This window comes from Camelus bactrianus, chromosome 10, assembly GCF_048773025.1.
Source record: "Camelus bactrianus isolate YW-2024 breed Bactrian camel chromosome 10, ASM4877302v1, whole genome shotgun sequence".
Classification (NCBI taxonomy): Eukaryota; Metazoa; Chordata; class Mammalia; order Artiodactyla; family Camelidae; genus Camelus; species Camelus bactrianus.
In genome coordinates this window covers 1,038,448-1,064,333 of record NC_133548.1, presented here as the reverse complement: position 1 = coordinate 1,064,333, position 25,886 = coordinate 1,038,448, and the positions used below count along the sequence as shown (strand labels likewise).

The 25,886-nt window shown below is 63.7% G+C and overlaps 1 protein-coding gene across 12 annotated transcripts in view; it reads right to left on the bottom strand.

Annotated features, from left to right (window-relative positions):
• BRSK2 (BR serine/threonine kinase 2) overlaps window positions 1-25,542 on the bottom strand; it is a 61,835-nt gene extending 36,293 nt beyond the window's left edge. For 6 of the 12 annotated variants that reach the window (XR_012509463.1, XR_012509464.1, XM_074371385.1 and 3 more), the window contains exon 1: window positions 25,141-25,539. Coding sequence is in view for 8 of the 12 variants with exons in the window: in XM_074371385.1 (XP_074227486.1) it covers window positions 25,141-25,234 (94 nt within the window). In the remaining 4 variants the exon portion in view is untranslated. Of the gene's footprint in view, window positions 1-25,140 lie in introns of all 12 variants that reach the window. The other 6 variants (XR_012509462.1, XR_012509461.1, XM_074371389.1 and 3 more) reach the window with 3 other exon arrangements.
• Window positions 25,543-25,886: the final 344 nt, after the last annotated feature.

Below are 25,886 nucleotides of genomic sequence, written 5' to 3'. Positions count from 1 at the left end.
GCCAACACTGAGAAGGGCGAGACGCTGGGCACCTGCTGGACACCAGAAGGATGCCCGACACCGAGGCCTCGGGGCACAGTAACGGGGCAGACCCCCCACCCCACTAGAGGCTGACATGGCTTCTGCAAACAGTTAGGGTTAGGATCATCTGTGGCCAGGAGGTGCCTGGAAGCGTTTCCCAAGCCACCACACCAAGGCGCGTGTTCAGAAGCCATCTCCAGTGGAGACGGGTGATGAGTTGTAAGGGGAGGCTGGAGGGAGGAGGGCCAATCCCAGGAGCACTGCGCTGGCCCAGGTGATGGAGGAGGCAGCAGAGCTGGGCGGAGTTCTGGGGAAGGAGTGGGCAGGGACAGATGCCTGGGGATGGGGGGTCCTGGGAGGGGGTCTGGGCTGCCAGCCAGTACCCGGAGGGGCTGCCAGGGTCCTGCTGGCTGGAAGGACTCAGGTCCCTGTGTTTGCCTCCTATCGACCTCACTCTGGATGTAAAGAGAGAGCCCAGTGGTGGAAAGGAGAAGCCTCCCAGCACTCCAGAAATGTCCAGAAGGAAGGGCAGGTGGGGGGGGACAGGGCCGGTCACCCTAGGGGGGCTCCAGGAGTGTCAGCCAGGAGGCAGCAGGTGGGGGAGGACAGGGCCGGTCACCCCAGGGGGGCTCCAGGAGTGTCAGCCAGGAGGCATGGGGGGGACAGGGCCAGTCTCCCCAAGGGGCTCCAGGAGTGTCAGCCAGGAGGCAGCAGGTGGGGGGGGACAGGGCCGGTCACCCCAGGGGGCTCCAGGAGTGTCAGCCAGGAGGCATGGGGGGGAAAGGGCCGGTCACCCCAGGGGGGCTCCAGGAGTGTCAGCCAGGAGGCATTGGGGGGCTGCAACAACAGATGGGGCACTTACTGAGGGCATGGGTGTGGGGACAGCCTGGGTCAGCATCCCCTCCCTCCAAGCCAAGACTGAGACACAGCCAGGGACAAACCCAGTACCACAGGGGCAGGAGGCTGCCCTGCTCCTCCTGTTCTGACAGGCCTAAGGCCCAGTCCGTGCCATCCACCTGCCCCCACCAGACACACCACGCTCCGAGCAGGAGACACCCCCTCCCCCGCCCAGAGAAACCCAGGAAGGAAGTCCAAGAACTGACCTGGTAGAAACAGATAGAAGTATTTTTAAATTATTTTACTGTTTAGTTCATTGATTTACCAGGGTTTAATGAGTTGCTTCATCTAGGAAAGAAAAAATCCACAAAAAGGATGAGAAAACAAGACAGCGCTCCCCACATGGCAGTTTCCAGAAACGGGCACCATCTGAATTTATCAAACTGCACATCTGATAAACGTGTACTTTACTGTGTAGGAATCATACCGTAACGAAGGTGTTTTAAGAAAAAAGAAATTGATACAATGAAATTGACTATACTTCAACTGAAAAAAAAAAAGAGGGCTCTAAGACATAGTTAATAACAACAACGGCCAAGGAAAGAACACTGGAACAAGATCCAAGAACGCGAGGGAGGGCCGCATGAGGCGGCGCGAAAAGACAGGAAGGAAAGGCGAGACCATCAGAGGCGGCCAGGGAAGCCCAGCGTCTGTGCAAAGGGAGTGGCTGCGGGCAGGCGGGGACGCGCCGCAAGAACCGACGCCCCGGCCAGCGCGTCAGCGCACAAGGCCCAGGGCTGCCCACCCTCTGGGCGCAAGCTGACCCCCGCCGGGCAGGGCCTCCGGGAGGTCACATCCTGGGGCCCTGCCTCATCCGTTCATTCATACACTCAACAGGGACTCGCTGAGCCTGTCCAGCGACAGGCATTCAAAACAACAAAAACAAAAAGGTGTGCACACCCCTCATTGTGGGGCTTACAACCCCAAGACACTCGGCTGGGGCTGAACAGAAACTGGCTGAGTGGCCACCTCAGTCCCAACCACGTGGAAGTCCCGTGTGGGTCAGACTGGCCAGCCCGCCCTAAGTGCCTGACAGAGGGAAAGGCGAGTCCCTTCGGGGGAACCTTTCCCCACTGCAGTCCAAACGGCTCCTCTGTGTAAATCGTGTCTGGCACATAGATGAGAAGCCCAAGTACAGGGAAGGGGAGACACGACCTCCCTCCAGAGGAGCCTCAGCCAACAGACGCAGACTAGACGTGACAGAAGAGAGGACCAGTGAAATCGAACACAGGTCAAGGGAAGCAGTGCGACGAAGAGACAGACGAGCCGAACGGCACGTCGGAGACCCGGGCACAGCACCCAGCAGTGGGACACGCTGGTGACTGGAGTCCCAGAGGAGGAGGGGAGAGGGGACAGGGGACAGGGCTGAAGATGTAAGAGATAATACTCATGCATTGCCTGCAACACACTAGACGCATCAGCCCATGGATCCACGGGGCCCACTGCCCCAAAAGGAGGACAGATACACAGAAAACCACACCGAGGCACGCCACTGCTAAACTGAGAAAACCGAGAACAACAGGAAACGGCACCTGACAAAGGGAGGCCATAGACCAGAAAGATGGCGGTCTGGAGCAGGACAGAGGGCTCCGGGAAGGAGGTTATCACAACAAACGGGGGCCTTGACAGAATGTATGGCCTGCCCGTATATACATGTAACGAGTTTACAGTAAACAGTGCAGTGGAAAAAGGAAGGCAACTGGGAACTCCAGGAAAATCAAAGGACTCTTCAAGCAAGTCATGGATGCAAATGGAATGTGTCAGAAAAGAGAGTCAACTCAACGGACTTTGAAACCCCCGATTTTCCCAAATCCTTAAAAGCCAGGTCTCAGAGCTGAACTGCCAAGTGGGTGGGTGGGCACAACTTCTTTCAAATGGGTCACCCGACTCCAGCGCCACCCACCAGGACCGGTAATCCTGGCACACTACCCAGCCCAGCACTGAATGACATCTCCGTGCTGACAGTTATGGAAACCCTCTTAATGACTTTTCACTTTTGAGAGTCAACCAACAGTCAAACCCCAGAAGGCCAGACAGAAATACTGTTCTATAAAAAAGAGGAAAGAAAAAAAGAAAGAAAGAAAAGAAAAGAAAGAAAAGAAAGAAAGAAGGAAAAGAAAGAAAGAAAGAAAGAAAGAAAGAAAGAAAGAAAGAAAGAAAGAAAGAAAGAAAGAAAGAAAGAAAGAAAGAAAGAAAGAAAGAAAGAAAGAAGTAAAAGTAGCTATTAGAAAGGAGGATGGGAGGGAGGGAGAGGCGAAGACCAGAGAAAAGAGAAGCAATTCTGCTGGAACTAACAGAACAAGACAGGGGTTTACGGTGTTACCTGCAGGTAAAAAGGAGCCAGGGACAACCTGGGAGGGACCCCAGCTACCTACCGTGAGGCGGGGTGGCGGGGAATGGCGGATTCAGAGGGTACCAGGATTGCCAGCTTGACCCACCAAGACCCTGAGGTGTGAACTCACCTCCAAAAGCAGTGCAACAGCAAAGGGTGTAGCCTCTCGCCCTCTCCAGCCCCTCGGGGGCCACACTGTGGCCCGTGTGCTGATCAAGGCTCAGGGCTGCCTCGGGAACTAGGAGCCAACTCTGGCCGTCATGTTGTTCTGGGTCCTAGTGGCAATGGACTTCAAAACCTTCAACTTTTGCAAATCGGTAAAAACTAAGACACAGAACAGAAGTACCGAGAGCCCAAGGCCAGGTGCTCAGAGCTCCCACAGCTGCCTTCCAGGTGACAGTGGCCGAAGGAGGTCGTGGGCCACGAGGGAGCCCAGAGCAACGGGGAGGCAGCACCCCACGGAGCCCTCACCAGGACCACCTGTGAGCATCGCAGACGTGGGTGAGTCACACCCCCTTCTAGTAAACTCTGCAGAGGAAGGATGGGCAGTGGTGTCTCGAGGGTGGGGCGGGCAGAGGGAGCGGCCCAATGGGCAGGGGAGGCAATCGGGGGTGCCCTGCTTACGGAGACTTAAATACAGCAAAAATACACTAAAGTTGGGTCCACTGGGTAGCAGTCTGGCCGTTCTTCAAATAATTAAACCAAACAGTTACCATTCCTACACGTGTCCCCAAAGGAGGTGAAAGCAAGGACTCAAACACACCTGCATACAGCGTTCACAGCCGCCAAAGGCACAACCAGCCCACATGCCCATTATGGAAGAACAGATAAAAAATGTGATCCATCCACATGACAGAACATTATTCAGCCTTTGAGGGGAAGGAAATGCTGACGCAGGTTACAACCAGGATGAACCTTGAGGATTTTCTGCCACATGAAAGCAGATACAGAGGGCCACATGTGGACAATTCCGTGTCTATGAAATGTCCACAACAGACAAACCCACGGGAATAGAAAGCAGATTAGTGTTTGCCAGGGGCGGGGCAGGGGGATCGGGTGACTCCTTTTGGACACCAGGGTCCTTTGTGGGATGAAAACGTTCTGGAACTGGACAGAGGTGGAGACTGCACAGCACAGTGAACGTGCCAAACGCCGCTGAACTGTTCACTTTAAATGGTTCACTTCACGTTATGTGAATTTCACTTCAATTCACAAAAAAGAAAAACCCAGTTTGCTTTTTATCCCGCGCACCAATGATTCCAAACATCAGGGATAAAATCAACACCCTCCCCCAAAACACAGTCTGTCATCGTCCACGTCCCAGTCGGCACTCGCAGGTGAGTCTCCATCCTGCGTGTGGAAGTCACAGCCAGCACTGCGTCCACACAGAGGATGAGGCATCAAACTCCAGGGCCCCAGCCGGCCTGATACGCACACCGACCTCCTCAGGAGGACAGCTCTGGCACGCCGCGCCGGGACACCGCGAGTGACTTGGACCTGGGACGGCCCCTTTGTTCACAACTCAAAACAATGACACAGGGTGAGCTGCAGGCTGTGATGTTTTTGTTAAGTTTAAATCTTGGTTCATACACGAAATGTATTTCATATCTTTGAATATGAAAGCAAAGTCTTCTTTTTAAATGAATTAAATTAATCAATGATAATTGTTGTAGAACTAAAGGACAGGTCAAGAAAAAACAGCTGTTACCACAACTGATGACTGTCAAATGTTCTTCTGTCACATGAAGAACGGTAAAGCAGCCCGCTCTGGGTGTCCAGATGCGAGGTGGGCACCCGGTCCCCAGGAGGGGCCATTCCCCAAGGGGTCCAGCAGGGGTGGGGCAGGTGACCAGGTGCCGCCGTCACGGGCAGCCCGACTCACATCCAGGCCCCCAAGGGTGGCCCTAGCCCTCTTCCCTGTGGCGCTGACCACTGGCCAGGGCGATCCTTGGCTTTGGTCTCCCTGAGCCCACCCTAGGTGGTCACATCCTTCTCCCTGCCTACAGCCAAGGCTGGGACCAGCAGTCAGGGTGCTGGGCAGGGTGGCCTATACCTTCCCAGGAGTCTCAGCTGCCAGCCCCTCCACCATGGGTGTCCCCAAAGAGAGGGAGGAGCCGGTGGAGTGAGGGGTGCGGCAGGACCCCGGGCTCCTGGCCCCCACTTGCTCTGCCCAGGGAGGCACCAACTTGGACTCGTGGGGTCAGGGGACAGGGTGGTGGGACAGTGTGGGGACCCCCCTCCAGACAGGGCTCAGGCTCCAGCATCACGGGCCCCGGACACCCTGTGCCTGCTCCCCCCTGATTTGGGGGGCTCCACTGGGGAGCTGGGGGCCGGGACCAACACACTGGGTTGGGGGCAGATGTCAACACATGTGGAAGAGAGAGCGTGCTGGCTGGGGAGGATGGCCTTGGGGCCCCATGGTCTCATGCCTCACGGGGCTGCACTGGGCTCCCTGGCCCGGCCTGGCTGCCCCAAGACTCATGGTTCAGTGGCCTCACCCCAAACTCAGGCCAGATCTGGCCTGCCCCCTCCCCCGACTTCCAGGAACAGTTTTCTTAAATTGAAAACGATCAAATCCAGGTCGTCCCAGAAAGTAGGGTTTTGCCAAGCCACACAATTCGCTGGCTCCCCACCGGCCTGACAGCTGCTCTTTGCCACCAACCACCTCCCCGGGGGAGGGTGGGAACACAGCAGATGCTGGCCAGGCTCTGGGAATGACCTCTGGGAAAAGAGCAGGTGAGCTGTGCCCACCCCAGAGCCTGGGCTGACCCATGAGTCCTTCCCACTTCTCCCACCTCCCCCAGAGGCCTGCAGGGGGGCAGTGCATGGGGTGCACGCCCACCCCACCCCAGCCAAGCCTACCCCACCAGGGGACGGGGCAACCATCCCCAGCCCTGGCTGCAGGCGTGCTGAGGCCGGCCTCTAAAGGCCCCGTCGTGGAGACCAACACAGTGCCCCCACCACAGGGCACAAGGCAGACAGGAAGGAGCCTCCCACCACAGCCAGCAGCCCGAGGTCCCCGGCTTCCCTGGCTCACTCCCTACCCTGGGGGACAGGTCCCGTGTGTCCACTCTGAGGCCCCCTGCCCGGGAAGGTGCCCTGGAGGAGGCCACTGCAGGGGTCCTAGGCTCATGGGCAGGGGCCCAGCTCGCCCCATACTCCAGCTACGCTGCCCCTGGCCCCTGCTCTGCTCTGCCCACCTCCACCCCACCCTCTGCTTCTGGTTAGCTCTGGGAGGGGCCTGGAGAGCCCACCTTCACAGAAAGACTCGCCTACATGCACACACATGACATCCCGCAACCAGAGCCTGAAGCCTGGGCCCCAGGGACCCTCCTGTGAGGGGACCTCCTATCAGGCCCCAGGCCTCCTGCTGTCCTGGCCCTGCAGGAGCCCCAGGCCTCCCAAGGTGGGTCAGTCTTCCCCTAGCACCCACTCAAGGCCCTTGACAGGGAATCTGGTCCTGAAAAAGGATCCCTGGAGGGGTGGGCCTGGGGCAAGGGACTGCAGGGGAGGGAGGAGGAGGTGGGGTCCCCGGGCTCATGAGAATGGGTGGCGGGGTTAGGGCATTTACCAGGGGAAGCTCTGTAGAGACAATGAGCTGAAGGCTGCAGGAAGGCACGGCCAGGGTGCTGGTGATAGGCCAGGGTTCCCAGAGGTGCTCACAGGGCACTGGGGCCAGCACAGCGACTCCAGGGCAGGCCCGGGGTGCCCGCCTGCTCTAGCCTGAGACCCTGGCGTAGGCCTGAGCCCTGGGAGCCAAGATGCCTCCAAGAAACCAGTCCCAGTACCATGCTGCCAACCTTCCCAGTGAGGCCAGTGGGGCAGTCTCCCCCGGGCGTGGCCACAAGCTGGCCCACGGACACTCCCAACACTCCCTCCCGTATTCAGCAAAAGCAGTAGGTGCCCTGTGGGTGGGGCAGGAGGAGGGTCCAATCTCCGGGGACTGGGGTAGAGCGGCTCCTGCCCCTGCCCCCCCATCCCACTCTGAGCTGTGCTGTGTGCTTGTTGGGGGCGGGGTGGGATATGCAAATGTGGGGCCTCGAGGCCAGACCGGGTTGATGAGTCTGTCCTTGCAGCAGCCTGGGTTGGGGTCCCCAAGCCTCAGTAGGTGTCTCAAAACCTCCTCACCCACATGGTGGGCGGCACCAGGCCCCAAGACTCATCTCAGGTGCCCACACCCCCACCTGGGAGCCCACAGCACGGCTCACCTGGTGCTGATGGATGTGCACAGGGCCCTCCCCATGGGGGTGAGAACGGGAGAACCCTCTTACACTCCTGCACACACACAGACTCACACTCGCACAGGCACGTGGGCTCACACTCATGGGGAGCGAGCAGGGCAGAGCCTGGACTGAGCCCGCAGGCTGGGAAGCTGTCTGCAGGGAACACCAGCCTGGTTTGGAAGAGAAGGGGGTAGGTGCAATGGGAGAGAGGGAGCCGGGGTGAAGGGTGAGGGGTGAGGGACAGGCTCAAGGGATCACCCTGGAAAGCCCAGGCCCTCCCCGGTAGCAGAGGGCAGGGGGGCTGCTGGCTGGGACAGGACCGTCCTGGCACGGTGCCCCATGGTGGGCACCTCTGTGGTCAGCGGCCGTACGGGGTGAGGCTGCTATGCTCCACCCAGGCTTCCTCCCCAACCCCACGGCGGGGGGCAGAGCCAGGCCCACTGCCCAGCTGCAGCCCTATCCTTGCCACTTCCCCCTTTGCCCACTGACCTGGGCTGGTGGGGTGTCCAGGTGGGCCACTGGCCTCTTTCCAATTTGTCCTTCGGGCCAGGAATGGGAAGAGAGAGGAGGGAAAGAGAGGCAGGGCGGGCCAGCCACTGTGAGCCAGTCAGGGCTGACACTCAGAAAGGGGGCTCAGACTCGAGCTTGCATCTAAACCCTGCCCGTGGACCTGGGGCTGCTCTGGGGCCCAGCGGAGGGGCAAGCTCAGCCTGGAGCCCAGAGCCCCCACCCCATTCCTGAAGGATCCCAGCTGGTCTCCAAACCCTGAGCCTCCGCATACAAAGCCCTCCCCCCTCTCTCCTGCCAAACCACCATCTGTTGCCATGACGACAGGAGCTGAAAGGCAGGGGCACAGCGCTCTCCCCACCCCCTTCCTTCCCGCTCTCTTCAGCTGGGCCCTGGGATCAGAGCATGCCTCTGGCTGCAGCCCCAACTGGCCTTTGAGCCCCTCTGCCCCCAGCAGTGGGCCCAGCCTCAGCCCAGCTCACACCTGCCTCCTGCACAAAAGGCCAGGCGAAGCACCCCGACTCCAGCCCCCAGAGACCCCCTCTGGCCTCCGCCACGGTGCCAGCCCCGTCCTGCACTGGGGAATGGCCGGGGACCTGTCTGGTCCCTGATCCACCTCCCCTGCTGTGTCCCCACCAAGGAGGCCCTGGCCTGCCAGCCCAACCCAAAAAGCATGTCCAGGAGGCAACCTGCCCACCCCGGGCCCACCGTGAGGCAGGCATGGCCCCAGGGATCCTGGCTACCCAGGGGGCAGTGCCTGGCAGGCAGCTCCCCTACACGTGCTGCCTCAGTCAACTCCGTATAGACCTGGGGGACCACCGAGAATAAACGCGACCAACACACTCCACTGGCTGGGGCCAGCTGAGGACGCCCAGCAGTCACAGCTGTCACGAGGACAGGAAGGCGCATGGCTGCAGCCACCACGTCGTCAGCGCTCCGTTAAAACACGTCACACCCCCACATGCAGTTCTCATACCTCTGCCAGGCAGACACCATGACTGCCCCTCACAACAAGGGCTCCAGGCTCCGAGAGGTCCAGTGACCTGCCCAGAGGCACCTGAGCAGCAGAGCAGGCAACCGCACACCGCCCGGGGCAGGGGCTGAGCCCAGGGTTTTCTTTCTCCTCACGTTTTCCGAGCCCTGGCAGCCTCCCCCTTGCACCTGCTCCACGGGTGTACGCGATGCCCAGAGACCGAAGGGACCTCAGAGCTTCTGCCTGGGCACTGCAATCGGGGTGCGCCCACTTCCCCCAGCCAGGCGTCCTCACCCGTCACCCCGCCCTCCTCCTTCCCTGGGGGTCCGCGTCAACGGAATCGCCCCGCGGTACCTCAGCTGGAAGGGACTCAGAGCACCCCACTCGCTGGACGGAAGGACAAGCCCGGTGGACCTGGTCCCCGTGCGTGACAGCCGACCAGCTCCTCTAGAAACCCACCAATGTCCGTGATGAGACCGGCAATTCTCAAGGAAACACAAATGCCCAACACAGCCAGACGGGAGCCCCACGAGGCCGGCCAGGCCCGAGGGGGCGGGGCCTCGTACAGGCCTGGGACGGTGTGAGACGTTCCCAGCGGGGCCACAGCAGTTCAGGTGCAGGGCCTGGGAGCGGGGGAGCCGGGGTGCGCTCGAGGCAGAGTGGCGGGGGCCGCAGGGGCAAGAGGGCACCAGCCCTCCCTCTGTCCTGCCGCTCTGCCCAGTGGCCCCACATCCCAGGGCGAGGACAGCTCAGCGTACACCCTAGCCCTTTCCAAGGGCTGCTGCCCTGGTACCCTTCCACCGGGCTGTGTCCAGGACACTGGACTCCATCCCACCACAATGTGAGACTCACTGAGGGCTGTGGATGAGTGCGGTCAAGGTGGGTGTGGGCCATGGGCAGGGCTGCAAGGACAGAAGCATTGGAGGCCCCAGCCGCTCACTGAGGGCCACTGCGGATCCCCCACGCTGAGGCTGGAGGGAGAGGGCGGGGAGGCTGTGGCTTCCTTCCTGGGCTGAGGGGCCCAGCCAGCAGGGCACTGGTGGGGGGCGGGGTCCCCAGAATCAATGCACCCAGCCCCAGCATGGTTGTCATGGCAACTGCAACAGGGCATGCCTCCCACTCCCCCCACCCCTTCCTCCTACCCCCCCAGGAGCCCGCACACAAGCCTGCCCACCCTGCAGTGGGGGCAGAAAGGTGGGCACTCCTCCCTCAGCCAAGGTCCCCTGGCTGACGTCCAAACCATGGGCATCATCACTGTTCCGACCTCCAGGGTGGGCTCCCAGACACAGTGGGGCCCACCAGGGCCTCCCTCGGCCATGTCACAGAAAGCCCACTGCCCAGCAAGTTTCCCCAAGGGGCACCCACCTACTGTTCATTCAGCACCACTTCCTAAGGGCAGGAGCCCCAGACACTGGGAGGCCCGAACTGAGAGCCACAGGGCCTCTCCATGAGAGAAGGCGGAGGGAGAGGCCAGCACCCCGAGGGGACCCGCAGCCTCATCTGGGAGGCACAAGTGCTATGAAACCGTCAATCTGGGTTGCGCTGGGTGCAGCGACAGCAAACAGCTGGCTGGGCCCCCTTTCCGCCCTCCCTGCCCGGAGCCGTCGCCCACTCTCGCTGGGAAACCCTTCCGCAGGAGCGGACCTTCCCAGAGGCGGGCGAGCAGGCGTCACGGCTCTAGTTCCAGCGGTGGCAAGTGACCACATTAAGTTTTTATTAACTGTTTTATCAATTCAATACTGTAGAATTAGCCCAATGGAACATTCTGATTGAATTCAGTAAGTCTTCAGTAATTCAATCTGGTAAATTGTATTTTTTTAAGCTGATGACCTAGTTTCAGGAGCCTTAAGACTGGGGGCTGGTGCTGGGGTCGCCAGCCAAACACCCGCAGGAAGGAGCGTGGCTGGTCTGAGGGACCCAGGAAGGGGCGGGGTCAGTAGCTGGTGGGGAACAGGCAGCGGAGGGTGCGGGTGGGGGCACCACAGCAGAGCAAGGGAAGGGTGCGGGGTCCTGCACACAAGGAGCCCCAGGTCCAAGGAGGCTGGAATCCAGGAGGACGAGGGTCACACCTGCAGTGTGGATACGGCGGTGTGACCGGAGGCACCGCGGGCGGCAGTGCCCCGGGCGGCAGTGTCCCAGCCAGCAGCTGTCCAGCCCCCAGGGATGGGTGGGGGTGTGGGGTGGGGCAGGCAGTGGAGGGACAGAGCGGTGGTGGCCAGCAGAAGAGATTCAGAGTCGATGACCCCGTGCCTAGTGGGGGAAGAGGAGGATCCCCCAGCAGAGGTAGGGAGCCTCAAGGCCAGGCCCCAGGGGGCTTCAGCAGCAAACACTGGACCTGCCCACCTTCCCCCCTTTCTGCTCAACCCACCGCCAGGCCCCAGGGGTGGTGATGGGGTTGCCTCGGTGATGAGGCCAGGGCGCCCTGGGAGGCCCGAGGGATCTCCACCTGTCACCACGCACACGCACACATGCACACGCACACATGCACACACAACCGCAGCCTCTCTGCTGGCAGACGCAGCCTTGTATAACTCCACACACCTGCCAGGCACGGAGGATCCTCACACACCAAGCCAGGCCCAGAAGCCCTAGACCTCCCCTCAGCCTGCACCCCGTGGGGCAGGAGCTGTGGATGACCAGATGCCAGAGGCTGGACGGCCCTCCATCCAGGCCTGCTTCCTGGCTGCACCCCGCCCCTGACACAAGGCACAGCAAAGGACACAGCAAAGCCTTGTGCAGGGAGGGGACCCTCATCTGCCGGCAAGCCTGTGGTCAAGCAGAGGAGGGCAGAGCCCTCCCAACTGTGGCCACCAGCCACCCCCAGCCCAGCACACCTGGGAAGACTGCCAGGGTCGGCCTTGGAGGCCTCATGGGCTCCTGCAGCCCTGTGGGCGGGGTAGGAAGGAACAGGAGGGCAGGGCGGAGTGACAGCTGCCCCCTATGAGCTATGACCAAGACCTCCTGTCCCCATGTTGGGGGGGGGGCAGCACAGGACTACTCCGCACTGTGAAGTCTGGATTTAGCATAAAAAAAAAAAAAACCCACATTTCAAAAACTTCCTGCTGACTTGGGTCCCCAACCACTGGGATGGCTGCGTGTCCCGTCCTGCCCGGAGACAACAAGCCCATGTCCCACTCCGCTCGTGGGGTTGGGAGCTGGGCCTCATGCTAGACTCGACCCAGGAGACCAGCTATCCAGCCTGCCTGGGTCAGGGGGTCCCCGGCAGCACAGCATGGCTCTGCAGGACGGGGCTGGGCTGGCAGTACAGTGCCTGGGACGCGCTGGGTGCTGGCTGCCAGTGGGCCCTGGAGCCCACTTCCTCCTCCGTCCCACGGCATGCCCCGACTGCGGAGCTTTGAGAGCTGCATGTGCGGGGTGCCTAATCTGGGGGACCCGGGGGCTGAGGAGGCTGCTGGGGCCACCCAAGGGCCCAGCCAGTGCTGGACAAGAGATGGACACCAAGGTGCTGGCCCGGCAGGCCATGTGCGGGCTGCTCCCAACTGACCCCAGGGGCTCAGGCAGGGCATCAAGCCCCAGAGAAGCAAGCTCCTGCCCCAGGCCCTCAGACAGACACAGACAGAAGGACAGGCGCATACACTGCCTGTGGGAACCGGTAACTGCCGGGAGTGGAAAACAGGCCTGGGGCCCTGAGCCCCGCCCCCGCCCAGCTGGGGTCAGGTGCCTGGAGAGGCTGCCCATCTGCAGAAGGGCACCGGCGTGCACGTAATCTCCAGCGCGGGGTAATAATAGAACCTGCTTAGTGGTCAGCGGGCAGCTTCTCCGAAGGACAGGGAGGAAGGAGAGAGGCAGCGGCCTGCCTGCCCGCACCCATCACCCCGGTCTGTCCGCCATCGCCTCAGCCCCTGGGCTCCTCCCACTGTCTCCAGGAGGCCCGCCTGCCTGGAGCTGTCCATGATCACGGAACCCAGGCAGTAGTAGGTCCTCCTCCGCCACCTCTTCCCCTCTCAGGGCTGGCACCTGGGGAGCAGCTGGAAGGCCTGGACGGTGGGACTCGTCGCCCGATGGTGAGGTCTCAGAACAGCAGCCCCGCCCTGACGTGCTAGCCACAGGCCCTGGCTGGGCATCCCCTGGGCCGCTGCCCCGACCCTCAGCCCAGGCAGGGGCCCGCCTCCCCATCCTGCCTGCCCTCCTGGGGACGGCAGGCAAGGTGCTCCCGAGGTGCAGGCCTCCTTCCCATCTGCGAGCACGCGGTCGGCCTCGGCGCTGGCCCGCAGGGCACAGGCCTGATTTATGAAGTCCCGGGCCCAGGGCCTCCAGGAGACCACACAGACCAGATGACCCCCAGTTGTCCTGCCAGCGTGGGGTCCCCAGGCTCTTGCTCTGTTGACCCTGCTGTCGGGCCTGCCCCCTGCCCTGGGTCCCCAAACGGAAAGAGGAGGGGCACAGGCACCTCCCCCAACAACTCAGAAAGCACCCAGGCTGCCAGGAGCTGACAGACCTCCACAGGCCCTTGCTGTTTCTGGGGCCTGCTGACCGCTCCCCCAGGGTACAGGCCACTCGGCTTCCAGGAGAAGAGGCAGCCCATGGGGTGGGCTCTGGCCTGCAGCCCCCAAGCAGGTTCGGCAGGACTCACCCAAGTGGTGAACTCCCAAGGCCCAGCAAGGAACCACAGAGCCCCCATGACAGTGACTAGATGGGGACAGTGCCACGGCCACCAGCTGCTCTTGGAGCTCGTGAAGGGAGGACACACACGTGCTGAAGGTGTCCCTCAGCAGACAGACCTGCTGCCCTGCCTGCAGCTCTGCAGCAGGGACAGACGGCTCCCATGGGGCCTCTTTCTTCCCCAAGGCCTGGTGAGGAGCTCCAGCAGCAGGCACAGGGTGGGGAGCTGGAAGCTCAGACCCAGCCTGGATTGGCATGGACAGGCCCAGGGGCCAGCCTCCCCTAGACCCTGGCTGCCCACTGGGTCTCTCTGTCCCCAGCACAGATGCCGGCCCACTTCCCAGAGGTGCCTCCCAGTGTCCACCAGCCAGGAGAGCAGCGCCTCCCCTAGAAGCACCGAGGAAGCTTCGGCAAACCAGGCCTCAGTCAGTACGGGACCCCCTGAATGCCCCTGGCAGAGTGGGACTGTCACCAGGGCCACTCATCTGGCGTGACTCAGGATGCCAAAGCCCCCTGGACAGAAGGGGCCCTGGCCCCCCAGCCCCCACCAGGTCCTGAGCATCTCTGGAGGCCCACAGCACTGACCAGCTCAGACTTGTCCCCCAAAGGCCCTCACCCAGATGTGGCCTTCAGTTCAACTCCCCTGCCCCACCAATCTGGATCCTGACAGAGAGGTGGTTCCCACATCCCCTCCTGCAGACCCCAGGGCAGGGCACAAGTGCCCAGAGGAGGCTGTGTGCTGCAAGGGGGCAGCATGAAGCAGGGCCCCTGAGGTCAGAGGCCCCATGACCAACTGACCCCAAACGTGGGCTGTGGAACAGAGGTCTGAGTACCCCTCAGGTGGAAGGACCCAGGAGGGAGAGGCACAGATTTGGGGCGGCACAGAGGGCAGCAGCCAAGCTCTCTGGGAGTGCCGAGGACAACAAAGGCCTCTGCCAGGGCCAGCAGCAACGCTGGAAGGGAACGTGGAGACCCAGCCCACAGACCCGGGGCCACTGGGCATCACCCGGAGGAGCCGCAGCCGCCCCCACCACACCCCGGCCGACGTGGCCCCCGTCTGTCCACTGCTGCCCTCGTCCGCCCTGTGGATCTGTTGGAGAATGTTCCATCTGTGCCACTTTATGATTAGTTATAAATCCCCTGGGATTTGGAGTTTAGAGTCAGCAAACCTCCAATCTGAGATGAGCTCTCGCTTCTAGAGATGAGCCAGCACCTAACCCTTCCCACTGCCCAGCCCAGGCACTGCCACCCCCGCCCCACACACAGGCAACACTCCCTCCCATCTCCGCGGCCTCGGTCCCTCCCCACCTCTCCTGTTTCCAGCCTCCCCGCCAAGCTAGCCCAGGATGGTGGTTTGGGTGGGTTAGTTTAGTCGGGGTTGGGGCTGGGGGCCTGGCTTTCTGAATCTAGGCCCAACCCCTCCAGTGCCCCAGGCCTGGGAAGGGGGCACAGGTACAGACTTTGAGACCCAGAGGACCCTCCCGATGTGTGTAGGGAGCTCCACAGGCTGTCCCAGGGCAGCCCCAGGAGAACTGGCTACCAGCTCCTTCTGCCCAAGGAGGGGACTAGGGACCAGGGCTTCCCCCAGCAGCACAGCAGCTGGGCCTGGGGGACTCAGGCCTCCGCCGACTACACTGAGCACCCAGACACCGGCTCCCCCTCCTCCGCACGGAGCCAGAGTCCCACACGTGGGAGACAGGTGCAGGAACTCACCAAAGACCCCAGACCACCCCCCAACAGGTCTGCTCCGCTGCAGGGGAGGTTTAAGGACAAGTTGCTAACCGCACCTCCCCCACGGGGAGCAGAAGCTGCAGGCTTCAGCACTGCCGCGCTGGACAGCTCCTACCCACAGGACTTCCCAGGGGAGGGACCGGCCCCAAGCTGCAGGGCCCACTCAGACCATCAGGGCGCTGGGCCCCAACTCAGGGTCAGGGTCCTGAGGGCCTCGGGGTCAGCGTGCAACCAGCGAGCTGCCCCGGCCTTGTCCTCAGGAGGGTGTAGCAGAGATGGGAAACGCCCGAGGGCTTGCCCCTCAATGTCCCTGGAGACGTGAGGAGGGGAAAGCAGGGGGCTGCGGGCTGCCAGAGCAGACCAGCAAATGGCATTCCCTGCAGAGAGCTCAGAGGTCCCTGCTCCCTGGGTGCTGCTGCTCACGGGTCACTGGCCCCTGGACGCAGGGGCTCCTAGCATCCATACCATGCCCTATCTTGGGATTCTTCCAGGCCACCAGGGGCCCCCTCAGATGGCTCCCCCTGGAAGCACACGCATTTGGGGAAAGTACTGGCGCACCCGGCATGACCCCCACTGGAGGTAGGAGCATGGGCCACTGCCTCAAGTAGCCCGGAAATCAACCCCAAAACAGAGATAGCACAACGTGGGGCCGAGCAGGGCGTCAGCTGCTCCTGCATAAGGTCATGTGTCGGAGCCACAGGCCAGGAGTGTCGGCAGAGATGCTCTGGGAGGATGGAGCTGGAGGCGTGGGCCAGAGGTGGGCAAGGCCACGGCCACCCCACCCTAGCACTGACCACCTTGCACACCATCTGTCCACCCTTTGGCAGTGTATCCTCAGACTGGCCCTCGGTGAAGGGACCACCGCAGCCAAGGAGGTGGTGCTGGGTGTGGAGCCAAGGCCCACTGGGACGTGAGGAGACGAGGGCTCTGGAGTGGGCTGGTCCCAGCACCCCAGGAGGGCCTCCCTCAGCCCACCAGCCCTGCGGCCCACAGCTCTGTGTCTGGTCCCTCACCCACACCCTCCAGGGCTGCAGTGGTCTCGGGGGTGAGGGGCCAGTGAGTGACCAGCCACCTGTTCTCACTTGCCTTAGGCCCACCCCCAGAACAACAGAGCCAAAGCCTGGCATTAACTGCCCTGGGCCTGATCCTCTGTGTGCCCCACACTGGCACCAACCACCATGGCACCAGGGTGGGGGCAGGAATGAGAGTGGGACAGGCCACAACCACACCTGGTTTTCTCTCTGGTGGGGGCGGGGGGCCAGCATCAGCATCACCGGGGAACAAGAAATGCAGCTCCTCGGGCCCACCTGACCTGCCAAGGCAGCCCCGGGCCGTGGCCCCCAGCAGCCTCCAGGTGCCACGTGCAAGGGCCAGCAACGGAACTCAGGCTCAGGAAAACAGCCCTTTAGTGTTGAAGTCCCTGAGTTCACTTCTCAGGATGCCAGCGGTAAGTGCATTTTTAAAGAGTCTCAATCTTTTAGACACAGCCCTGAAATATTTGCAGTTAAACGATGTCCAGGGTGGGGAAGGAGGCGGGCAGGTGACGCAAATGGACGGCGTGTGGCTGAGACTGGGGTTTGCTCGAGGGGCCAGGGCGCACTTTCCTCTACTGCTGTGCCTGGAAGCGACTGTGTGCAAAGGAAAATAAGGGGCTGGTTCCCACGGGGGTGCAGGCACACACACCCCCAGGCCAGGTGGGCCCCCGGGACAAAGGACGCTGTTGGCCAGATGGTCAGCGGGGTGGGGACACGGGCAGGATAGGGCTGCATCCCAGGGTGCCATGTGGCAGCAGGAAGGGACCAGACAAGCCCCTCAGCAGCCCTGGGACTATGCCCCCACCCTGGGCCTCTCAACCTGGCACAGCTGGCTGGCCCAGCTGTGCCACAATCCCCTTCCGCTCTCCCCACTGACCGCCCCCAAAACGAGAGCTGCACGCAAACCCCGAAGCCAAGGGGATAAGCACACGCGACACCCATCTGTCCGCCCGTCCCCATTTCCCCCTCGGCTCCCCTGCCCAGGCCGAGCCCACTCCCAGGCACATGCCCAAGGGCGACACCAGCTGCTGCAGCTGTACCAGGTCCCTGCTTAGCCCTGAGCATGCACTGCGTGCCTCCTTGGGGTATCCTGACCCTCGTGCCTGAAACATTGTGGGGAAACTGAGGCCGGCAGACATGTGACTTCCCCACCGCAGGGTCTGGGCTCCTCACCAAACACCCAGGAGGGACCCTGTCTTTGGGCCCTGCACAGAGGCTGACCCCAGGGACCCCGAATGATCACAGGTCCTCTGCATTTCCTGGCTGGCTCCTGGGGTGGCCAGGAGGCTCTGTCTGAATGGTCCCAGGGGACTCAGCTCCTCACACAGGCTGCTAGGACACTCCAGGCAGGCCCCTCTCCATGGGCATCAGGGCCACACTCACTCCCGGGGGATGCAGGCATTCCTCCAGGGAGGAAAGCTACCCTGAGGGGCTGCCCAGGCTCCACCACAGGCCCTCGCTGGACCACAGGGGAGTCTGAGATGGGGTGGGCAGAGCTTGTGGCGCCCCACTCCCGAGCCTCCAGCTTGGAGCCAGCGTCAACACCAGAGGAAGCAGGACCCACACACCCAATGTGCCTCTGGACCGTCCCAGACAGAATGAGATGCGGGAAGCACCCAGCCCGGGGACTGGCCTCCTGCCCCGCCCCGCCCGGGGCCACCCCTGGCCAGGGCCTCTCCTGACTCAGCTCCCGGGAGGGGTCTCCTGACCAGGCGGCCCAGGCAGTGGCCCCAGCACCACCCCACCTCCGGCCTGCGGCCCACGGTCCAGGCTCACGCCAGCCACGGGGCAGGGCTCGTCAGGCTCCCAGGCGGCCACCCCTCAACAAGTAGGGCTGACCAGGCGCTGTCTCCTCAGACCCCTCTCTTCCTGGCCCCCAGCCTAAGCCAGCGGCTGCCAGCAACGCTGGAGTCGCCAGGGAGCACCCCAGCCCAGCCACCCCTACAGATGCCGCATTCCTGGCCAGACAGCCTCCTGCCGCCCCCCAAAAACACCCACAGCCCTGAGATGGAGCGGCAGCCTGACATGTCCCCAGCTCCAGTAACGTCACTCAGGCCACGTGGGCGGCTGTTTGGGCTGCCTTCCCACCTCTGCTCTGGGGCCAGGGAGGCCAGCCCTGCCCTCCAGGACCCCGGGGCCCAGGCTGAGCCCAGAGTGAGCAGCCACGGTGCAGGTGCCCTGAGGCCCTCCCCACACCCCAACCCAGAACCAAAAGGCCCTGGAACCTTCCATTCACTGTCAGCCAGGCCCACTGGCAGGGCCTGGAGGAGGCCCAGGAGGGGCAGCCAGCCCCAGGCACCCAGGGGGACGAGGATGTGGCCACCACCTGGGGAAGCAGCTCTGTCCTCACAGGCCAGCACCCCTAGCCAGGGTGGGTGTCCCCAGGATGCCGAGCCAGCGCCCTACACACATCGACCTCAGTAGCCCTTGAAATCCAGCCAGAGGCACTGTCACCCTAGTGCACAGGGAAGAAACTGAGGTCCGGCGGCAGCCCCCGGGCCCCGAGGGATGGAGTCAGCAAGGACGGGGAGAAAGCCACCGGAAGAAAGACAAGGGCGGTTTTCTCGAGCTGCGCCAGGCCTGCTGGAGCCTTGTCCTGCGGGGGGCGGGGGGCGTCCAGCTGCCCGGCTCTAGAACACTGGCCCCTCAGAGGCGGCAGGACAAGGCCTGGGCCGCCTCTCAGGACCCAGCCTGGCACAATCCCCGCTTTGTCCCTGCGGCCTCTGCCCCAGCCCAGCCTCCATCTTGTCCAGAGTTCAAGGCTGCTGGCCCGGGCCTGCCCCACTCGGCCGGCCACCATCCCTGGGGTGAAGCCTCGGGCAGGCCCATGGGCAGCTCAGCCATCCCCCACCAGGGCCTGGGGCTCTGGGCCAGGCTCACAGAGGGCCACCCCGGGCCCACCACCCAGTCCTGTGTGGCCTGGTCACATCAGCCGGCCCGTGGATGACGGCGGGACTGGGTGGCCTGGCACCGGGGTGGGCTACCCTGGGGCGGTTGTCCAGAGGAACTGGCTCTCCCCATATCTGAGAGGACTTCTGGCAGAATCCAGGGCAACACAAGGGACACCAGCAGAGAAGGGGGTCTCTCCCCTCCCCCGAGACCCTCAAGGGGCCCTGACAGATGCTGGCCTGCTGTCCTCCAGCTGGACACCATGCACCACAGATGTGCCCCCAACATTGTGCTTGGCCATCAGAGCCTCACAGAAGCTCAGGAAATGCTGCCCTACAGATGGGGCCTGAGGCTCAAAGTCCCTCAGCTCCCGAGCCCAGAGCCCAGGACGGCTCTGTCCCTGGGCTGTGCTTCCACAACCAGGGGCACAGAACCACCCCATTAGGGTCCAAGTTGGCCACAAGGGCCAGAGAGGCCAGCCGATGCAGGCAGCACACGGGGCTGCAGGCAGGTGGCGAGGCCTCTCTCCCACCCTGGACGCCCCGCCACCACGCTCGCCCTCTGTGCGCAGCAGGCCCCCGAGAGCACAGCGTGCCCCCTTCCAAGGGGCCCAGCCTGTGCAGTGGACATAGGCAGGAAGGGCCCTGGGCCCGAGGAGCTGCCAGCACAGCCCCACCATGGAGGGTGCGGGCAGCCAGAGGATACAGCCAGGGTGCTAACTTGAGAGAACCTGACCCTTCCAGGTCCCCAAAGAAATCGGGTCTGTGTCTGCCAGCCTTGAAGGCACAGGTGCTCCAAACTAGAGCACCAGGTGACCACAAAGTTGCCCCAGCGCCCCTTGTGAGTGCAAGCCACAGACCCTCCCACTCCAGGCACACAGACGGTGCCAAGCACCCGCAGGGCTGATGCTCAGGTAGAGCAGATGCAGACAGTGCTGCCGGCAGGCCACACGGGCCTTCCAAGAAGCCATCCCCCTCCCCCTCCTCGCCGCCCACCCACCCCTGACTTCTCTGGCATTTTCAGGCCCAGTGGTCACCCCACAGATAAGCAATGGTGATGAGAACGAGGGGAAGAAGGAGCCAGAGAAAAGCATGTGTGGGTGGGGAAGGCGCACACTCGCTCAGGCCACAGCAGTGCTGGCTAGCGGCTGGTGTGGGCAGCAGGGGACTCCGGCGCCCTGCGGCACAGCCCTCACTGGCCCCACACAGCCCTCAGGGTGGCTGGTTGGTTACGGGCTGGGAGGCAGGGGGAATCCACACCCTCCCCCGCAACATGCATGGCCAAGCCTGCCAGTCACCAGTAAGGATGGGGGTATCCCTGGCCAGTCTCCAGCAGGCCAGTGGGACCAGGAACCCCAGAATCCGCGGCTGCTCTGCTCCTTGGCCCTGAGCACATTCTGGGTGACTGTGCATTGGGGTTCACTTGTGCCCTTCCTGGTACAGATGCCCCTTTCCCCATCCCTGCAGAGTAGTGGCCACTGCCAGTGGTGACTCAGGCAGGATGCGTGAAAACTCAGAGGTGCTCAGAGCCACAGGGGACCGCAGTGGGTAAGGGACACTCTGGAACCAGGGTGCTGGGGCTCTGTTCACCCCAGGACCCTCCCATCCTACCTTCAGGAAACTGCCCATCCTTTGAGGTGAGACCCCCATCAGGCCAGGAACCCCCATGCAGAGCTGCCCTCTGCCCAGAGGCTGGCTCTCAGCTGAGGAAGGGGGCTTCCTGGGGCAGGGTCTGTGCTCGGGAGGACAGCTGGGTGGCATCGGTCCCACTCAAAGTTGCAGACGGGGTGTCGAGCCTTTCTAACCACTGCATGGGGCCAGAGAGACAGGCGGGGGCTCCCCACGGCCCCCACCCAAGCTCCGCCCACCACTGTTTGAGAACAGGGTCCGAACTTTTAACCGAGCTCATGACCTGAGCGTGTGCGGGCCTCCTGCCATCCCCAGGAGCTGATGCCCTGACCAAAGCACCAAGTTCGGAGCCTGTTTTCTCACTTATGAAACGGGTTGGGTAACCTGAGGCCAGCCTGAGGCCAGCGTGGGGCGCCCTTGACTCATGGCAAGGGACAACAAGGCCTGCCGATGGCGCTAACCATCAGACATGACGGGTGGTCCACATGTGGCCAGTGGAGGCTGACCCCACTCGCCCTGCTCTGTCCACCTTCACTGGGTGCCCCAAGTCCAGTGCCTCCACCCATCCGGGAGGCCTGCTCCTTCTCCAGGCCTCAGCCCCCACGGCACCCCAGGCCGGCTCCTGGGCCAGCCCCTGCCCCATCCCCAGGGCCGAAGCACCATGGCCACTCGCCAACTGGAAAGCTGCCACCTTCTGCCCAGTTTTCCAAAACCGACATCGTCCTCCATGCCCCAGGGCCTCACCTCTGGCTCTGCCTCCCCCAGCCTGCTCCAAGCTGGCCTCCCTCCAGCTCCAGGCCGGGGGTCACCTCAGGGTCTGCCGGCACAGTCTCCAGCTCACCTGTTTCTCCTTTATCACACCTGTCTCTCCTCCCAGCACACCGTCTCTCCCTCCACGTCACCTGTCTGTCTTCCCAGCTCACCGGTATCTCCCTCACTCACCTGCCCCTCTTCACTAGCTCCTCCCCCTCCAGGAGTCCTATCCAGCCTGCCTGCCACCAGCACCCACACTGATTCTCCAAGGGTCCCTAGAGAACTGGGAGGGGAGGGCCCCCACCAGCCCTCCAGCCACATAAGCAGCAGGGAGGCCCCTCACGCCCACTGTCCCTCTTTAGCTGGACTGACCCCTCACCTCAAAGCCTACCTTGCCTGCCGCCCACCGGGCGCAGGGCTTCCAGGGTAGGCCCCACATCTTACTGTGCACCTCAGCTCTGAGAAAGGCTCACAGAACCGCCGCCCTCCCCTCCTCCCGCGGGATCCTCCTGGCCTGCCGGGCCAGTGGCACCCTGGTTCCGGCAGTGCTGTGTGTGTGTGGCTCGGTTTCCCAATGGGGCTGGAGGGATGAAGGCTGCACTGCCTACACAGCTCACCCCCTGGACCTCCCCAGGCCCCGCCAGACCCTCTGGAGATGCCCTCCCCCCAAGCAGGGGGAGGCCAGGCAGGCCTCAGCAGTGAACTCCACCCCACATGGCGACACCTGCCCCCGGATGGCTGTGCAGAGGGGATGACTTCTTGACCACTGCCTCGCCAGCCCTGATGGGGACAGACCGGCTCACTGAGCCCGACACCAAATGAGCACAACAGACCCACCCGTGGCTAAAAAGCTAAAACAGAAGTGGGAACGAGGCCCTGCCAGCCTCCGGTGGGGCGTCCAGCCAGGTGGAGGTGGCGGCTCTGCCCACACCTGCACTCTACATCTGGCAGCATCGCCCACCCACATCTGATTCCCCAAGTGCAGTGTTTTGAGAGAGAGCAGAGGGACTGCCTCCCAACGGACCCTGGCTTGGGACATGCCAGCCAGGGCGCCCAGGTCAGATGGGCCCAGAGGCCCAGCTACATCACGGAGCTCACCAAAGCCTACTATTCCCAGCACCCCCTTTACAGACAGGACTTGGGCAGAGGGCGAGAACGGAGGTGTCTGTGAGATGAGGAAAGCCAGGCTGGGGCCAGGGGACACACCACGGGCCCCGGGCCTGGGGCCTGCACGGCTCCACCAGCAGCAGGTCCCCAGCAGGACCAACGTCCCAGGGAGGGAGGCGGCAACAGAAGTTCTTCCACTGAGGCCTCCTGGCAGAAAGCCTGGCCCCCAGATGAGGTCAGACGTTTGCCGAAGGAGCAAAAGGCCAGGCCTCGGAAGTCACAGCTCTCTGGGCATTTGGTGCCGAAGGCCAACCAGCAGGCCAAGGGGCCAGGCCTGGCGCATACACACCAGGAGGCCCCACGTCCACTAAACTCCAACGACCCTTCAAAAGAAGAGACAGAGAGACAGGAGCCCGAGGGACGGCCTCCTCCCCAGCCTTTCCAGGAAGCAGGCGCTCCAACCATCAGAACTTGGGTAGCAGCTCAAAGCACTCAATGAGGCCAGAAGGAACTCAGGACAGACAGACCCCCCCCCCCCCCCCCCGCCCAGAGCAAGTGCCTCAACTGGACCCCTCCAGGGCAGATTCCACTCAAAAGGGAGGGGCCTGAGAAGGGAGACTGCTGGCGTCCTGGGCCACACAGAGCTGCTTCTAAACATCACTGGCAGCATGTTGTTCACACACGGCTCATCCTTTTGTACTCATTACTGTTAATTACAGTGGAAACCTCCTGTAATTAACTGTACGACAGTACGACTCAATGAAGAGCACGGAGACCAGCCCCTACCCACGGAGACCGGCACGCGCGGCACTGTATGTAATTCACTGCTGTCATCACTTACACGCTGACGTTTCCTTATAATAGCATTTTATTGGTTAGATAATTAGATTATTTCACTGCCTCCTGTATTCTGCTGCCCCAGGCCCCTCCCCCACCAAGAATTTCACCAACTACTGGAAACATGCATATTCTGAACTCAGTTGAACACGGGCTGTCTGCCACCTCCTCCTGGAACCCGGGCCCCGCCACCCTGACTCCCAGAGGCGTTGCACCACTGCCCAGGACCCCCTGGTGCCTCAGCTGCCTACCCCAGAGGGGGAGAGGGAGCTCCCACTGCCCTGGCCCAGGCACCTTCCTGCGCTCTGCCTTAGTTACATCACAACCCCGGCTCTCCTCCCCCCACCCCCAGCCGGGGGTTTGGCCCACTTTCTTCCCACCTCCAGGCTCCGCCTCTGGGCCACCCTGGGGGGCTTAGAGAGGGCTTGCAGCATCCCTGGCCAGAGCAGCTCCCTCCTGGGCGCCGATCCTGCACGGGGGGGGGGGGGGGGGGGAGCCCTGCCGCACCCTCCTCCTCCCTTCCTCTGCTCTCCCGCCTTCCCTAGGTCTAAGGAACTTACCATAGAGGCAAGGAGGAGGTAGTGCCACTCGGACTTCTGGGCCGCCAAGAGAGGCCCATCCAGGGAGAAGAAAGAAAATGGCTGAGCCCAGCCTCCCACAAAGCCACTCTGAGAGCGCCTGGCCAGCCAGACGAGGGGCTTGGCAGCCGGGCCGGGATCTAACCTGATCCCCAGAAAGACAGCCGGCCTGGAGCAGCTGGGGAGCCCCTTCCTCCTGCAGGCCGGGCTGCTCCACTACCAGTGTGGGATCCGGGGCCCGGGATCCGCGGTGGGGCCCGGGACCGGTCTCTCTCTCTCCCTCCCCTGGGAAGTGCAGTGTCGCAGACATTCTGAGCAGAGGTTGGGAGGCGAGAGAGGCGCTGTCCAGCCCTCGGAGTGGCGCCGGCACTCTCCCACTCCCACCTTGGAGGGAGGACCCGGCCTGGCCAGAGTGGCCCGGTTCCCCGCACGTCGCGCACGGCGGCCTCCCTGCCCGCCGGCCTCCTGAGTTGGAGGTCGCGGCCGGGGGCGCGCGGCTCGGGGCGCAGCTGCTCGGGCAACACGCCTATTAGCGTGGCCGCGGCAGACGGCAGATGGGCGCCCGCTCGGCCCCCTCCTCCCGCGGCACAATGGGCCCGGTCGCTCGGGCGCACAATGCGGCCGGGGCCGCGCACCTGCAGCCCGGCCGAGGGGCGCTGGCCGGGCCCGTGCGCCCCCGTCCGCGCCTCGTGTCCTTGGGCCGCGCCCGGCCGACCGCAGCCGCGCGGCCTGCGGGGCTCCGCGGCGGGACCTGGGGCCCGGCCGCCCATTGTTCACGGCCGCCGGCCGGAGCCGCGGGCCGGGCCTGCAGCACCCCGCTCCGGGTGGCCTCCTTCCCGGGCCCCGACTCCGCGCGCTGGCGCCGGCCTCCCCGGCGGCGGGCCTGTGAGCCCCGGTCCTCCCCGGCCCCGCGGTGCCCCACTCCCCATCGGTGTCCTGGTCCCCCGGCCCTTCCGTGTCCCGGGGCCCCCAGGCCCCAGCCCCGGCCCCAGCTGGCCCGCACGCACCTGTCTGCCCCTTGCCCAGCGTCTTCTCCAGCCGGTAGGGCCCCACATACTGCGCGTGCTGCGCCCCGCCGCCGTCCTTCCCCGTCGATGTCATCGCTCCCGGGCCCGGCGCCGGCAAGGTGGGCGCCCCGGGCGGGCGGGTGGGCGGCGGCAGGGAGGGGCCGCGTCCGTCCGCGTCTGTCCGTCGGTCGGCTGAGCCGGGTCGGCGGCGCCCGGCGGGCCGCGCTCGTTCCGGGCCCCCCGCGCCTCCCCCGCGCCGCCGCCCCCCTCGCCCGCGCCCGTTCCGCTGCGGCCGGCCCGCGCTGCCTCCGCCTCTCCGAGGGGACCAGGCGGGCGGGGGCACCAGGCTTCCTCCGCCGCCGCCGCCGCCGCCGCCGAGGCCCGCTCCCCGCGCCCCGCGCCCCGCGCCCCCCGCGCACGCCCGTCCGTCCGTCCGCGGCCGCGCAGCCGAGCCGAGCCGAGCCGCCGAGCCGAGCCGAGCTGCCGAGCCGAGCTGAGCCGAGCCGCCGAGCCGAGCCGAGCCCGTACGAGGGCAGCCGGATGCAGCGGCGGCAGCGAGCGGTTCCCGCGCCGGTCAATCAGGGGCGCCGACCAATCAGCGGTGCGCTCCGCCCGCCCACGTCCTCCCCCCGCCCGCCTCCGCGGGGCCGCGGCGAGAGCTCCTGGGAGCTGGTCTCGGGGAGACGAGGCGTGGTCCGGGCGAGGCCGGGCGGGGTCGAGGTGGGTTGAGGACTAGGCGTCTCGGG